This window comes from Canis aureus, chromosome 1 (genome assembly GCF_053574225.1).
Source record: "Canis aureus isolate CA01 chromosome 1, VMU_Caureus_v.1.0, whole genome shotgun sequence".
Taxonomy (NCBI): Eukaryota; Metazoa; Chordata; class Mammalia; order Carnivora; family Canidae; genus Canis; species Canis aureus.
In genome coordinates, this window is record NC_135611.1 from 93,172,330 (window position 1) to 93,190,020 (window position 17,691).

At 43.4% G+C, this 17,691-nt stretch overlaps 1 protein-coding gene across 38 annotated transcripts in view; it reads right to left on the reverse strand.

The window, feature by feature from the left end:
• GLIS3 (GLIS family zinc finger 3) overlaps positions 1–17,691 on the reverse strand; it is a 548,443-nt gene that overhangs the window by 212,782 nt on the left and 317,970 nt on the right. The window contains exons 9-10 of one of the 38 annotated variants that reach the window (XM_077909035.1): positions 12,407–12,468; positions 9,215–9,372 (exon numbers count right to left, since the gene is read on the reverse strand). The exons of 36 other annotated variants lie outside the window; for them this stretch is intronic. In XM_077909035.1, the coding sequence (XP_077765161.1) occupies positions 12,436–12,468 (33 nt within the window). In that variant the 3' untranslated portion in view covers positions 9,215–9,372; positions 12,407–12,435. Of the gene's footprint in view, positions 1–8,180; positions 9,373–12,406; positions 12,469–17,691 lie in introns of those variants that run through there. One more of the 38 variants, XM_077908984.1, reaches the window with a different exon arrangement.

A 17,691-nucleotide genomic window follows, 5' to 3' on the forward strand; every position in this document is an offset into this window, starting at 1 on the left:
TTACAGTATGCAAAGCACTATCCAAATGTGCATGTTCTCCTTAGCGCAATTGTTCATGGTTAATGTGATCCCCATTTTGCAGATGGAAATATGAAGGATTGGACTGCCTGTGAATGATCACATATAGCTAGTGAGCCATGGTTCAACATGAATCTAGTCAACAGAAGTCGACGTTCTTGACCAGTTCTAGACAGCAGCAAAACCAGAAAAGACTCTAGAAAGTCCAATCAGATCCCCATGAACTGGATAACCTCAGCCTATCTCAAATTCACCTTCTAATTTCCTCTTGTTCTACTTCCTATCTGTCTGCTAGTTAAACCTCTACATCTGGCCAAATCCTGTTACGTTTATCTCCCACAGACTCCCCACTTTCTACTTTCTTTTTCCTCTGCCACTGGCCTAGCAGGGGGCTGGCCACTTCTCTGTTGTTGCAGTCATGCCCTAACTGATGTCCCTCCACTAGCCCCTCACTTGTCACACAGCGGTCAGCCAGGTAACAGAATGAGTCTCCTCAAGCAAAGTCAGGACACAGTCCTTTCTCAGAAATCAGGCAACTTCCCAAAAGGCACAGCCTCCTCCTGACCTCCCTTCCTGTCTTGCCTTCTACATGAGTCTCCTACTTGACCCAGATGACTATCTCCCCATGGCATCCCAGACACAAGCCCTCCAACCTTGACCACAGCTCCTGACCCTCCTGGAGGCTGGCATGCCCATCTCTTCAGTCTTCTCCAATTGAAATCAAACCCTTCCAGGCTCACTCAGGTGGAGTTTCCTGTTGTCTTCCCACACCCCTCTGTGAGTCTTCCTCCGTGCCCTGCCACTGAACTTCTGAACTTCTTTTACTTTATTTGTAGGTTTTGATTTGCTTGACTCACCTGCTAGACAGAAAGATTCAAGGTCACCTTTATGACCACAATGGTTACCACCCTTTTCATGGGGAATTACCATCTGAAAAGAATCTCAAGTGAGAATTTTCCTTTAAAGGCTTTTTTCTCCTCATCAACAAGAATTCCAGAATTAACTGCATTTTGCATTTTGTTTTTGTTTGTTTCTGGCTGAGAAGCTAGAAGTCAAATCTCTTTATCTTCAGGCCTTGCCCTATGCTAATTTCTATCTCCTCTCATCTTTATTCTCTACTTTCAGTTTATCATTCTATGTTTCCTTTAATTTACCTCAACCTCCGTGGACCAAGATGAAATACAAGCAAACAGGTGTATAAATAAAAATTCAGGTTTTGAGAAATGACTGACACCTTGAACTGAATAGCCTGGGGTTTAAATTCCAGTCTGTCACCTCCTAGTGTTGTGACCTTGGACAATTTACTAACCTCTCCAAGGCTCAATTTTTTTGTTTGCAAAATGGGATAAAAGGACCTGCCTATCTGATGGGATTACCATGAGGATCGAGTTAATTTTTTATCTAAAAAAGTAGCTGGCATCTAGCATTTTACACATGTTTCATAAATATGCCAGATGGGAATATCTCACAAGCCAGGTACTCTGCTACAGGCAACCGCCCCCTACCCTTCCATTCACACACACAGAATCATAGTGGATCCTGGCAGAACTGTCCAGGCCAGGCATTACCTTAACCTAGGACCCAAGCAATAGGAGATAAACAATAAACTTCTCAGAAACAGGAAAACAGACGACAACCTTGACAAGGAAATCATAGCGGGAATTCTCTTCAATTTCACATTTTAGACTTTCATCCTGCCTTGTGGCCACTTGATTAATTTTCAGTACCTTTCCAAGAGTTGCTGTGATTCATTTATGCTCATGAGATATTCAAGTAGTTAAACAAACAAACCATTTATTTAATGAACTATTACTATGACAGTTGTGGAGAAATTTCACTTTGGTGCTCGGGAATATTTTATATGCACCTTTCAGCTGCCCACATTCAATGAAGACACAAAATCCAGGAAGAGCAAGATAAAAAAAATCACTTCACTGGATCAAACTTTTTACAAGATTTCCCGCCAATCGTGGTGAGCTCTGTAGCTTTTTGTTTTTGTTTGTGCGTTTGTTTTAAGTGGAACATTAATGAAGGAGAACATGTTTTCCCTCTTCCTGTTCACCTGGCTTAGAGGAGGAGACCTGGGAAAACTTCAATGGGGCCCGAGTAAATTTTGTCACTCTTGGATAATTCATTTTGCAATTAATCAAGGGATTTTATTTGAAGGTTGATTAGCAGCCAGCCATATTCCAGTTTTGACATCCTAAAAATATTATCCCATGATTGACTACTTCTTTTGAAGTGTGGCAGAAAAGTTGTCCAACTTGTTACCAAGATCCAAAAATCCTCTTTTGTTGACACAGAAGGAAACCTCTAATTACATGAGTCACTGTAGTTTTACAACCAAATAAACTGTTAACTAAATTGGAAAAATTGTCATCAAGATGATAAAGGCCATTTTGGAACTCCATGCCAAGGCACTCCTGACTTGTACCTTTCAGAGAATGACCTCTTGTAAAAGAGACTGATGTGTGGGAGATGAAAGGTGAAATCCAATACACTTGTTCAGGTCTCAATAGGCTACTTTATCCTGATTAAAAGGAAAAAGAATTTCCTGGGCATGCTGCTCTAATGTTTTTATCTTAGGAATGAGCATGGGAATCCACTGTGTAAACCACTGCTATGTGCATGTTACAAAGATAACCAGCCCTTTGGCTTGTGACAGACTTTAGCCACATGTATTCAACAACCTGGCACTCTTTTGTTCATTCTTTTTCTTCAAAGTCTACATTTGCACAGCTTCCTTAATCCTTATTTCTTAAAGGTGTGGGCCCGGCCTTTGCATGCATTAAACGTGATGCAGACAGGTGTCCCCATGAGTAGAAACATCAGGAAGACAATACCCTGGGCTCCCTCCTCACTCTGCTCACCTGCTCTTCCTGCCCTGTGCTCTCCAGGGCAGCCCCACGCACCCCATGCACTCAGCTGAGGAGCTGCCTGATGAGCCCCCATCTTCTCTTGCTGGGAGCCGCTGGGTAAGGCCAGAGAGCCCACCACAACACTGGGAGCCATTTCTCTCTTACAAATTTGGGGAAGACAGAAAAAGGAAAAGCAGGGTAACTTGGGCTGGGCACCAGACCTTACTCTCATCCTGCCTTTTTGGGGAGATTTTAGGAAAGATCATCTTAAAGGACCTTTTCACAACCAGGGTGCTTTTACTACACATCACCTGCTTACTATGGGCTTTGACAGGCCACCTTGTTATTGCTGTAGACAGTCCAGCATCCTCACCCAGAAAGGTATTTCTGTATCTATAAAAACTGGCTCTGAGGAGTAGCATTCAAGGGCTTGACTGAAAGATAAAGGAGTTTTTCCTAGCTGGCCACCACAGTATTATTTCACCACTGAAAGGCAAACAGAGAGGTACCCAAACTCCTGTTTTTCCCTCCTCCAAGCAATGCATTACCCTGACTTACTAACTACAGAAAGAAGTCCATGCTTCTCTCCCTCGAGCAGTCGGTCTGCCACAGGTCTGTTGCCTACAGAATACAGCACTTCTCACAACCACAGGATAGCAACACCAGAGGGAGGCTTCTGATTGCCAGGTTTAACGCCCTCAACTTTCCAGACCAGAATGGTGAAGGCAGAACAAGTGAAGCGACTTGTCTAAGGTCACACCACCAGGTAGTGCCAGAGCTTGGACTAAAGCCCACTTTTGGCTTCTAAGTGGCTCATTCCCACTAGATCACCAAAGACATATTTGTTTTCTTCCAAAATCTGTCCAAACAGCTTCTGCCAGGGTCATAGAAATGTCTGTGAGAAGCTGACTCTGCAAAGCCAGTGGGCAGAGAGCAAACATAAGGACAGTCCATCTCTGAACTGTTTGGGAAGATCTGTGTGTCAAGAGGCAAGACAAGGGCAGGCAGCCCTGCTTCTAGGATTCCAAGCAGCAGATAACAGAGACCTCCTGCTAAATCAAGTGACACCCTCTGATCACCTGCAGAAAAGCCCTCTGCACAACCCTGGAACTTAACTGACCAAATATGTATCCACTAATAGTTTCTTTATTTCCAGATGCATAATCACTTTAAGTGGGAGATATAAATAGGGACATGTGAGTTGGCCTTGGTCTTCAAAGAATGAAACTTCTAGAGCAATATAATCATGTTTTAAATGACATGTTCAAATCATAAAATTAAAAAATTCACTCTTTGAAAATGGTTGTTGGGTTTCTAAGTTAACCCCCCCAAATCTATATAATGAAATATTAGAATGTGATACATTTGCAGTGAAAATAAATCCCCACTGATGGCATATCACCAAAGCGGGGAAATCTAAAAACAATAAAACCAAATAAAAGATATTTCCCTAAAATCTGTGATGCTTTATAAATGGAGAAAGACAGAATCAATGGATGAGGATTGGGAAAGCATGTGAAATTTCTGGATGGAAATTATGAGCATTCGCGAAGTGGGCCAGGGTCACGAATGATGGAAAAACACCATGGGAAGACAAACAGGTGAGGAAACAAGGATGCTGGGTGAGTACCTCTGGGTCTGTCATTGGGTAGTGCTGTTGACTGGGGACAGTGGAGCCACTGCTCCTCAGGTAAGGACGGGTGACGTGAGGGTCCTTAGCAAGGGCTCTCAAAGGTGCTTTGTGGTCCAGGGGCATCATCATCATTTGGGAACTTCTTAGACATGCAAATATCCAGTCCCAGTGACTGCACTTTAAAGCACTGATTCTCGAATCTGGTTGCACATTGGGATCCCTGGGAAGCTTTAAAAGATCCTGATGGTGCTTCTACATGCCCCCCACTCCTGCAAGATTAATTTGACATTGGGGCATGGCCAGGGTATCAGGATTTTTAAAGCTCCCAGATGTTCATAATATGTAACATTTGGGAACCAATGCCTGAAAGAGCTTCAATCACATTCTGCTCCCAATTTAGAAAGACTTCTTCTGGATCCTCTCCTCATGGGTCCGTGACTCAGTTGTGCTTCATAACCTGGTTATCGCTAGGAAACGCAGGCCAGTTAGGATCTGCTCCCCACAGGCAGTAATTGTCAACTGGGGACAGTTTTACCCCCAGGAGAGGTCTGGCAATGCCTGGGACACTTCTGGTCATCAAAAGAACAGTAGATGAATTTCACTACTGATGTCCAGTGAGGAGAGGCCACGAAGACTGCCAACATCCTACACTGCACAAGACAGCCCAAGTTCTGGAGTAGAACTGTTCTCTGTTGAGAACTGTTCTTCTCAATCCATTTTAGCTTTTTCACCTTAGGCTGGGCAGAAGAGAGGATGGGTCTGTCCCACAACACACCCATTTTGACTCCCTTTGGCCTTACCAATGCCCCCTTTCTTGTGTGGGTGCTTGTGTGAGGTTATCAGGTGTCTATTCGACTGTTAATAAAATAGTCCTTCATTTTTCTGTTTGAATATGGTGCTTTTTGTATATGCTGTCAGTCAGGATCCCTAGAAGGAAGAAAGGACAAATAGATGGATCTGGATGCCAAAATCTCACCTGACATCCTAGCAATTCCCACAACCATGACTCTTTATTTGCAACTATCCAAGATATTGGATATCCAAAATTTATCAAGCCCAAAGGTAGGTAGGTAGAATAGAGACGTGAAATGGAAACAGGGACAGACGTGGACCAAACCCCAGCTTTCTACATGCAAACAGATGCTATGAGAGTCCAGGACATGTCTGCTGTGAGCAATCAACTCGGCTAAGGAGCCTGCCACTTACTTGTCTGTTTTTATTTTGTCTAAAAAAAAAAAAAAAAAAATGAGTAGAGCATAAAACCTCTCACCATCTACTCCCTGTTTTAGCCCCAAATCTTCAACATCCACTGTTCCAAGATTTCCACACTGATTCAGAGCAATTTATGTCGGCCCAGGTGTTTAAAGTTCCAGGTTGAAACATTTGGTTAATTAACATCATGCTGCAAACACTCAAAATCACTTCAGCTGCCACTAGAACAGAACAAAACTACTAAAAACAAAAACTGTAGGGAAAATACAAACAAATGGTGGTATTCTGTGAAAAACAATATATGATTTTAGCAACAATAAAAGCTGCGAGAATTTTCTTGAATTAATACAGTGTTCCTGAAAAAATGCTTTTCTAAAAGAAATTCTCTTGACTTTCAGTAGAGATTTGAAAGTACACATTTATAAGGAGGATGCAGCTATGTGCCAGGATGCCGAATCATTAGTACTTTCTTGAAAAGTGGTATATGAGAAAGCAGTGAAAACCTCAAGAGTGGCAATTTTGGAAATATCAAAAGAAATGGCCATTCTTCTATTAAGTATCCAAAATGGCTTTTCTTTCCCAGTTTCGGGGCCACAATGCTCTCAGCTTCGGTCCTCCATACTCTCAGGCCCCCAGCTCCCACCCACCCCACCCCATCCCATCCCATCCCATCCTACCCCAGGGCCCAGGTTAATTCCTGCATCTTAATTCTTATAAACACCCATTTGTGCCTTTCTTTCCAATCACTTTCAGTAAAACATCACTTCTTTGGAAAGGGGCCTGGGGTGATTCGGTCAGAATTAATTTCTTTTAAAGTATGAACTGTAGACAGTTGAGAAAAGAAAGGCAGCTTTCTTCGTTTTGAGCCAAAGGTCAGGGTGAGGTACACTGAGTTTTTTGTGTCTTCTTTTCCAAGTATGAGGAGGGTGAGGAGGGTGGGGAACAGGCCTGGCTTGTGCCTTGGGTGGACTCCCGGGTGGTGTCCAGGTGTGGCTGGTCTGAGGCCAGTGGGAGGCTGAGGCTGCACACGGTCAGTCTGCAGGAAGGGTTGGTTGGGTGGGGGTGGGCACCACAGAAGATCCTAAGGAAGGAGACTCCCAAGCCCACAGGTGGGTCTCGAGCAATGCCTTGGTCGCTGGAGGGCTGGGAAGGTGTGGTCTTGAGCACTGTATTTCCTGTGTTACTCAGACTGCTCCCAGGAAAACATTTCTCACCCCGCAAGCCCTGGCCACCGTAGATTTGTGCGTGGAGCCCAAACGAATAATGGGAAAGATGTCTTCCCTCCATGTTTGAGCCACTGGGAACCCACACAGCACCTCCTCAGGAGAATGTAACCAACTAACACAGAAGGGAGACGAGTACCTCATTTAAGACGTGAACAAGATGCAGCTCCAATTCACCTGTGGTTCCAGAAACACAATATAAAACTAGTGGGTCAGCGGCAGAAAGAGACCTTCTCCTTGACCAAAATTCACGTGGGCTCCTCCCAGCCCTCTTCCCAATGAGGCCTCCTGCTGGCTCTCCCCTTGGCTTGTCTCACCCACCACAGCAAGAATCCCTCCATCCTCAGTGCCTCCTCTGACAATCTTCCATCTACTGGCCCCTGGATCCTGTTCCATGGCCCTGAATTCCCATGTTCTTATATTTGGAATTGAGCCTACTTCTACACTGGCATCTTCTCCTCAGTTGTAATAATCACTGAGTAAAATCCAGCTCTTGTATTCTCTGACGGGGCTCCCAGGTGAAGCAGCGGTGGGAGTGGCAGAATCGAGCTCCTGGAGGCCCGGCCAGCACCCACTGCCACCTGGTGTCCCCAACACTGAGGGGCGGCAAGCCAGGGATGGTTGAAAGCAATACCCTTTCGAATCCCACAGAAGCTGGGAGACCTCCAGGGCACGCCCAGCAGCAAGGATGGGAGGGATGGTTCTACGCAAGAGGCAAAGGGAGCTACAGGGGAAGAAAGAGTAAGAGTCTTTGAAACAGTGTGTAGCTCCCCACTCTCCTGCAAAACGTCCCACTTTGCATCCCCTTGTACCAAGTTCTATGAGCTGGGCATACAGTGTTTATGCATAGGATTCTATAGATCTATCCAAAGACTGTGGGAGAATGAAATAAACCTTTCCCTTAGGAAAACACCACCTAGTCTTTCCTTGGTCTCTCATAGCTTCTCCCTGGGTTTTTATCTTCTGCTCCTGTTTGCCTGGCCTTAGTCTTGTTTTCAATTAAGATGCTTCAGAGAGAAAGACTCTGATTGGTCCATCTCATCCTTGTGTGGGAAGAGCTTTCTGCTGGCCAGCCCAACATGAGTGTCATCCAGTCAGCTATTCTGAGCCTGGGTCAAGTGGAGGGAAACATGGTGGTCCAGATGGGGTGAAGTTATCCTCAGAAAGAGACTGTGGCTTTTTTTTTTCAAAGATTTTATTTATTTATTCATGAGAGACAGAGAGAGAGAGAGAGAGAGAGGCAGAGACACAGGCAGAGGGAGAAGCAGGCTCCATGCAGGGAGCCTGATGTGGGACTCGATCCCAGGTCTCCAGAATCACGCCCTGGGCTGAAGGCAGCGCTAAACCGCTGAGCCACCCAGGCTGCCGAGACTGTGGCTTATGTTGTGATTGCTCACAATATTGTCAAAAAGTTAGATGTTAGCAAGTTTTCTCATATCTGTTTGAAGAAAAGCAAAGCCCTGAGAAATGTTCAGTTCTACTAGGACAAATACAGATGACTTAATTATTTAATTATTTAACTATCTCTAAATTATTGCAGACACCATCTTAAAAGTGCCCCCTAGACAAGAGAATAGGTCAGAAATAGATCAGAGGGGTGCCTGGGTGGATCAGTCAGTTAAGCATCTGACTTGGGTTCAGGTCATGACCTCTGGGTCATGGGGTCCTGGGATTCAGGCCCATGTCAGGTTTCCCACTCATTGGGAAGTCTGCTTCTCCCTTCCTTTCTGCCCCTCCCTGCTGCTCATACTCTCTCTCTCAAATAAATAAATAAAATCTTAAAAACACACACACACACACACAAAAAAAAAACAGGCCACAAAGTGCCATAAGTGAGGCAGAGTTTTAACTGAGTCAGAAAGACTAGGAAATGTGAATTCTGAAGTCAAGGAAGAGTGACTACCTTGTTTGGTATCACAACAGTAAAAGAAAAGGCAAAAAAGACCTGAGTAGAATTAATTAATTAATTAATTAATTGTGAACTGGGCTCCAGGGGCAGGGGAGAAAAAAGGAAAAGAAAAGGAGCTGGGTCTATTCTGGCATAGAGCTGCTACCATGGTTGCTGGACTGCCCAGTGCCCAGAGTTGCCATAGATTTTCCAATTCCAAGTCCTGGCCATTTCTAGATTATTTCACATTTCTAAGGAATAATTTTTGCTAGTCTTGTCCCCCGCATCCTTATAAGAAGCTCTATTACTTGAAGACACATGCTTGCAAATGAAAGAACCCAATGACACACTGGACTTTATATATTTAATATAACTAGCAAGATGCATGAAGATGGAAGTATTCTGTTTTTTTGTTTTTTTGTTGTTGTTGTTGTTGTTCTTTTTTTTTTTTTTAGCTATAAAATTGAGGGTTTTTTTCTTCCGCACATGCAATGTAACAACTTGGAAAAGGTAGTAAGTTCTGGTCTCAACAGCCAAGGCCTGGGAAAAAAATGAGACAGCAGGCTTAAGGTATAATTAAACATAGACTCAGAATCACAGCCTAGATATTCAAGTCCCAGTAGTAGAGACCGTTAGTGCTCTTGTGCCGTCAGAGATTTTTGAGTAATCATGGAAAATGGAAGATGTGCCAAAGGCTGGGGGACTGGCAAATGTCATTCATGTTTTCAAAATGAAGAAGGAGGTAGATTCAAAAATTATATAGAGGTCACCTTGGGAGATCTTGGGGAAAATCAGAAATGGTTTATCAAAAGGATTTTTCATGGGTAGCCAGAAAAACAAACTGTAATCACCAAGAGGTAGCAAAATTGCACTCAGAATTGGCCATATCTGCCTAAACTCATTTTTCCCTTTGATTATACCAAAATATAGACTTCAACAATGCATTTTACAAGGTCTTCTATGATAGTCTTATAAATTATGGGGTAAGGAGGTAAAACTTGTCATAAGCCATTCTCAAAGGTGACATCCACCTCAAAAGAGTTTTCTAGCAGCATGCCACAGGACTCTGTCCTTGCCCTGTCCAGCCTAACATTTTTCTATGAACTTGAGTAAAGAGAGTAACAGTAAGGCATATGCTTATTTAGTCTTTAGATGTCACAGTGGTGAAAAATGTAGCAAATACACAGAATGGCATGGTATGGAGCCAGAGAGGTTTCACAGACATAAGAGATGGGTTAGGTCTAGCCAGATGTAATGTTCTCTACTTGGGTCCAAATAAGCAACTACATCAGTAGAGGGCTGCCTGGCTTAAGCCACAGCATACAAAAGTACTATTTTCATCAAAATACAGCCAAATTTAATTCAGGATGGGTCAAGGTCGTCAATAGAGCTAATAAGGTAAGTTGCATTTAATGTGCATATGGTTTCTAGAATCAGGTAACAAACCCTTTCTATGCTAGATCATACCTGGAATATCCCTTTCAATTCTAGTGATGTATTTTTTGAGGACTTTGCATTTACTGGAACATATTTAGAGCACAGCTACCAGGATTGTGCAGGAACTCTAAATTGTACTTATGCAGGATGTTTGAATGAACTAGGTATGTTCCCGTGGCAAGCATGGGTGGGGAGACATGGCTATTTGTCTTGAAATTAATGAAAGGTTTTCTTTTTTTTTTTTTTTTTTAATGAAAGGTTTTCATGTAGAAAAGAAGCAATACTCTGTCTAGGTTCTCCAAGGGGAAAAATTAAGGATTAAGCTATAGAGGATATTTTTATTGTGAAAATAAAATAGGTTGCCTGGGCAGGTGTTCAAAGGCCCAGTAACCACTGCTAGGCAAGCTACAGAGAAGCGTCAGCTTTAGAATGGGTAGGTAGACTGGGTAATCCTTTAAGGTCCTTTTAAATCTCAATAGTCTATGCTTTTCTAAAATAGTATTTTTTTTAGTCTAATAATTCCAGTTCTGGTTGTCATTTCACTAAAACCTGCTTTGCTCTCAACTACAAACAGACTCAACTCCACACCCTTAAACCTCCCACATAAAGACCTCTAGCAGCGGGCTTCATTTGCCTTTCATTTCAGTTTCACAAATATTTCCTGAGGTCCTACTATCTACTCCAGGCACTATGCCAGGAGAAAGAGATGTAAAAACGACTAATACACGATCCATGACTTCAAGGAGCTCACATCCTAGGGGGAGGAAGAACTTTAATCTGATGTTGTCAGCGTGGAAGAAGAGTGGGTTCAGTGTGACCTCCTGAGAGCACAGGAGAGGGGTCCCCCAGCTCAGCCAGGGAAGGCATTGTGGACAGCCTGAACCTGGCACTCTGACCCCACAGCCACATCCTGGTCCTCTCTGTATACTCTTGCTATTACGTGGCAAGGTACCTCCAAGTAGTTTAGACAAGGCCAGTGAACTTCTTTGAGATGAACTCTGCTGGGACAGGAGGGCTGCAAGCAGAACTCTACTTTCCCATCCTCATACACTCACGAAGGGATTCCCAAGGCCCTCCTTAGGAGAGCTTTTCCACAGAAGGATTCTGGTCCTTTCCTTGGGGAAGAAGAGGGACCGATGCTGAAGCTCATCTGACACCCAAAGAAGCTGGTTAACCAGAGGGTCAGCCATCCCCTCCACAACCAGAGCTGCCATCTGGCAGACCCAGGAAGGGTGTCTGTTTTCTACTTCCAACTTTTCCAGCAGTCTCCAGGAGGGAAGCCTGGGTAAGACTCAAGATTTAGGCAGTGAGGGAAGGGACCCCATTGTGCTCTCCAATATCACCTGTGACCACAGAAACCTAAATAAAGCAGATGCTTTGTCCCATTTGCCTCAGTTCTGTGTGTTCACATTGAATTCAGCCAAACCCTAAAAACGAGGGGTTAGCAGTAACATTTGAGCATCAAATCCTCCTCTGACCCTCTAGCAAATTCTATTGTGAAGGGCATGTCAGAGTTAAAGCAGAATGCAACATTTAAGCTAAACCACAGAAAGCAAACACAGTTTTTAAATTCAGAATGACATTCATGAGGATCAAGAGAAGAAAAATGTATTTAGAAGAAGATGTAAAGGTACAAATCCAGCTGTGAGATGGCTCATGCACTGTGAGGGATCCTGCTGAAAACATATTTCCCCGTGGATCCACTTAAACAGTCCACCCTAAATGCTGATATTATATGGGGCTATCATGTAGTCACGCCATGGCTCAGTATGTGCATAATATAATGTAAGCCACTCTCACAAATAGAAGAAAGGTCTGCACCGTCAGAAGCAGCTTGCTTAACCACATTATGTTATTCAACTGTGTGCTTATTTTTAAATTCTATTAAATCACTCTGAAGGCAATGACCTAATAGAAGGAGAAGCATCTCTTCACGGAGTACATGAAAGCTTCTTTTACGATGAGGATCAAAAGGTGGCAGCATCTCTTCCAGCACTGAAGTCCTCACCTAAAGATGGTGATCAGATGTCCTAGCTGCGAACTTTCTCAATAATTTCACCCCTTCCCAAAGCCATCCCTCCAGCCACCCATCACACAGCGAGACCTGGCCTGTACCCCTATTCAGACACGTACTCACCAACAACTTTTTTGTTACTTCCAACATTTTCACATTTTTCTGGAAATAGAAGCATAGGCTTCCTAAAAAAAAAAAAAACAACTTTGGAGCACCAGTGACTTTCCTGCATTCTTTGGAATAGTCATCAACAGGTAATAAGATAGAGTTCAGAGCAGGCTATGCCACAAATAGTATTGGGTTCCTGGTGTAGTCAGTAGGCTTCTATCTGTACTAAATGTCACAGGCACAGAGATTATTACTGAGGACAAATGGCAGGATACTAACTAGTTCAGATAAACACCAAGGATGTCTGAGCAAATTCTCACACAAGCATGCCAGTCAAGAAACAAACATCTAACAACCACCACCACCACCATCAACAGCTGCCCTAGCTGCCAGATAGGCTCCATCTTGATAGGACTGCTTCAGAAGTCTGGGATACAGAGAAATTCCCAGAGCAGCTCATGTACTGGTTGTTGAAATACTCACATGCCACCACACTGGTTGGTATATAACCACTGTCCTGATACCTAAGTTCTCCTTCTACTAGCCTGGCCACCTGGGCTCCTCTGTGGAATCCAACCTACCACTTTCCCCACAGGACAACTGCTAAGGAATGAAAGCCTGGCACAAATGGCTTGTCCAGGACCCTGCTCCAGCAATGTTGCTGGCATTCTGACTTATCAGTGCTCATGCCAGGCCAGCTATTCAAGACTGTGACTGCCACCAATGCTCAGAGCCCAGTGACACTAGTAGGAGGATCCTGTGCTGAGCCCATTTTAACAATCTGACTCTTTCCCTCATTCTCTTTCGTACCTATCTCTCCACTTCAAGCACACATATGCACACCTAACAATAGGTTCTCTGCATAAGAATCCTCTGAGGAATGTCTTCAGATCATAGACTATTATGTCTCTATACAGAAAAAGCTCTGGTGGGTCAGGCATCTTTATGACTTTCATACCTTTCTTGCAGGATGCAAAGGGTGACATTAGTGGTGACTTTTTTCAATCTTCAAATACTAGTGTCCACTGAAAGTCACTAACATCTCTTTTATTGGGCTGGTGAGGCTCTCACTCCTACACCCAATCAGAGACGGGCCTCCATGTAAGAGAGGATAAAGAGAATAAGCCTTCACACCTGCAGATGAAACCCTAAACCTACCATTGGGGTCCTTGTAGTTAGGGGAAGCTGAAAGTTTCACAATAAACTACAAAGATTTATTTTTCCTTCTGTTTGAGAACAATAAACTCCTTCTGGTGAATGTGAGATCCTAGGCAAGTAATTACTACTCAGGCACACGTTTCAGAGAACTGCCTGAAAGCATCCATTGATAATCTCCGGTGAGGCCTAAATTTTCCCTCTACTCCCAGTCCCAAAAGAAACTGGGTCAAAATGAAAACAGACAATGGGCCTCAAACAGAACAGACTGAGCGTCTCTTCTCTCACGTGTTTATAAGGGAATTCAAACATTACTTAAGCAAGACATAGCAATGCTTATTTGTAACATTGAGTATAGAAGGAAAAGTGTCTGTGGCAGAAGTAAGGGTAGGGTAGGAAGCTGACACAAGTGGCTGGATAGAGAGAACTTATATGAATCCCAACATTTTCTTTTTTTTTTTTTTAAGATTTATTTATTTATTCATGAGAGACGGGCGGGGGGGAGGGGCCAGAGACACAGGCAGAGGGACAAGCAGGCTCTCTACAGGGAGCCCGATGCGGGACTCGATCCCAGGACTCCAGGATCACACCCTAAGCTAAAGGCAGACACTCAACCGCTGAGCCACCCAGGCGTCCCAACATTTGCTAACCTAGTCTCATGGAGTACTTTATATCTAAGCCTAAACATATCAAAATCCACCTCTTCAAAGATATAACTAGAAATACATCCACCTCCTAATAGCTGTATATCAGAGCAATTGATAGAAGAAACAAAATAGGCCTAGCAAGCATTTTTTTTCAATGTCACTCAAAGAACGAATAGAGTCATATTGACTCAAGACATTAAATAAATATTACTTGAGAAATAACTTTTTTTTAAAGATTTTATTTATTCATGAGAGACACAGAGAGGAGGCAGAGACATAGGCAGAGGGAGAAGCAGGCGCCACACAGGGAGCCCAATGTGGGACTCGATCCTGGGACTCCAGGATCAGGTCCTGAACCGAAGGCAGGAGCCAAACCGCTGAGCCACCCAGGGATCCCTGAGAAATAACTTTTTAAAAAAGAATACAGCAATCATTCTCACCAAAGGTTTAAGAACTTTTTAGACATCATCAGTAATTTTTCTGGGCTTCAGAATGTATCCCCATTTTGAGAAACGTCAGATGGATGACATACCAGACCCAATAAAACATATGGGACTACTGCTGTGGCTAATATTTTAAAGTCTGATCAAAGGGGTTTATTTTCCCCCATGTGTATTTACTTTATGTAACAGACTTGAAGAAGGTATTAATTTTTACAGATAATAGATACAGATATATAGATAGATATAGATATAGATATAGATATAGATGAATTGAAATGACAAGCTAGGGGCACTAGTTAGCCCTAAAACTTGGCCTTCTGGTTGCCAGCCTGGTATTCTCACCCTGACTCTGTGCCACTTCTAGCTATTGTCACGTCTTCAACATAATCTTTGGGGACTTGTCCAAACTTTCTCTACCTGTGTGTGTGTGTGTGTGTGTGTGTGTGTGTGTGTTGTTTTTTTTTTTTTTTTTTTAGTAGGCTCCATGCCTAGCGTGGAGCCCAAAGCAGCACTTGAACTCATGACCCTGAGATCAGGACCTGAGTTGAGATCAAGAGTCAGACACTCAACCAACTGAGCTACCAGGCACCCCATCTCCACCTGTTTTAATTCCAAGGTTGGTGCTCTTGATAAGGACTACCACTCCCTCTCCACTCATCCCTAGAGACTTCTCTTTTCACTAAGATCCCAGGAGTGGTCAACAAGTTCACAGGTAAGAATGTTCTACAGAACATACAGAAACAGAGATGAGAATACATCAGTGGGAGGTCCATGTATGAAACACATCCTGTTCACTTGCAAATACTTTAGAGCTTTAAAGAATGGATTCATTGGAGATACCTACATATTTGCACACCTGTATTTATATTCAGTTCTATTTTGATAAGTCCCTGAAAGCCCCATTTCAGAGGGTGTGGGCTTAAATAAACACCAAATAAAACTTTTCCTCCCTGAAGTAAAGGGCTAGACAGTATACAATTAGTTTTCAGGATGTTTTTCAAGTGTATAAAAATGTCTCTCAGTCTGGACTGATGTCAAACATCACATATGGGTTTAATTTTTTTTTTATCTATGGTAAAATGCTCATAATATTTTAACCATTTTAAAGTGTTCAATTCATTGGTATTAAGTACATTCACAGTGTGTGCAATCATTACCACTATCTAGTTCTGGAATATTTTCATTCCCCTGAAAGGAAACCCCACAGCCATGAGCAGGCACTCCCATCCTCCACTCTCCTCAGCCCCTAGTCAAGCACTAATTTACTATCTGCCACTGTGGACTGACCTCTTCTGGACATACCACATAAGCTGAATCAGACAATGTGTGGCCTTTTGTGTATGGCTTCTTTCAAGTGTTTCCAAGGTTCATCCATGTGGTGCCATCTAATAATCCTTTTTAGGATTAACTGAATACTATTCCAGTTTGGTTTATTACCACATTTGCTTTATCCATTCATCTACTGATAGACATTTGGGTGGTTTTATCCTAAGATTTTATTTATGTATTGGAGACAGTAGTATGCACATGTGCACATGAGTAGCAGGGAGGGGGAGAAAGAGAAGCAGACTCCCCGCTGAGCAGGGAGCCCATCAATCCCAAGACCCCAGGATCATGACCTGAGCTGAAGGCAGATGCTTCACTGAATGAGCCACACAGGCACCCTGATATTTAGATTCTTTCCACCTTTTGGTTACTGTTGAGTAGTGTTAATGAACACTCATAAAGCTTTTGTTTTCAATTCTTTAGGGTATATATCTAGGAGTGGAACTGCTGGGGCATTGGATAATTCTATGTTTAACTTATTGAGAAACCACCGAACTGTATTTCTCAAGGGCTGCTCCATCTTACATTTGCATTTATTTTGTTACTACTATTAAATAACATGAGTGGCCAGTGCAGGAACAAGCAATCGTGGCTGGCTCCTCCATCCACTCCAGGCTCCGCTCACTGGATATCCCCTTGGACAGAGCCCTATGGTCACCCAAACTGAAACAGCTTCTCTTCTCCATCCCCAGGCATTTCCAGGCTCCCATCCTGTTTCACCCTCCCTCATAGCACTTTCAGATTCTCTGCAATGAGAAATCTATTCATGTGCTTGTTAATTCCTACCTCCCTTTGTTAGATATAAATTCCATGAGAGCAGAATGCTTCTTGTCTTGTTCACCATTCTAACCCCAGTGCCCAATGCAGTGCCGGGGCCCAGAGCAGACATCTCTCTTGAGTGGATAAATGTCTGAATAGTGCTCAGAGCTAAAAAGAATTTCTACAACAGGGCCAGATTCTGTGTCTATTAATTTTCTTTCTTCACAAGGAAGACAAAAGTCTGGATAGCAACAGGCTCGAAAGCCCAAAAAAGAGAAAGGAATATGGCCCCAAAGGCCACCCCATTAACAACACCGGTGACCAACTGCAGACTGCTTAGATTTTAATTGTGCGTTTAAGGCTCTGCCTTTCCTTCTAGACCAGTCAAGACTGCAATTGGTTGTTTTTGTTCCTGAGGTAAAGCAAAGGAGCTCACTAAAGGTCCTTAAGGTAGGTTTGCTTCAGGCTTTCATTTTGTTTTGTTCTGTTGTTTATCAGATAGAAGCTTCCAAGCACTTACTCTTAAGGTCAAAGCAAAAAGTCAAGTTATCTCCAGGATCCTTCAACTTGTACATGTTCACTCCTACCCAGCTTGGGTCCTCTCCACAAGGGCCAGATTCTGGCCTCTTGAATGAGAGATAAAGAGGAACAAAGACAAAATGTTTGATTTGAGCACAAAGCCATCTAAAGATCTGAGTCCTGCCTTTAGGAGATGGAAACACCAGGGCTCAGAGAGGTTACACTGCTTACTCACAGTCACAGAGCTCCCTGGTGGCAGAGCAAGGAACCCGTCTATGGGCACCAGCAGAACACCAGTTCCACTGCATCTTCTGTGGTCACTGCCCCATTTCAGAACAGACCAGTGGTGGCAGGGGGCTCAGCAGATGTTCCCACAATTCCACAGCCTTGCCACATTTCCAGGCTCTCAAAGGCACAGGGTAAACCTGTTTTCCCATCCTCTGAGGAACCA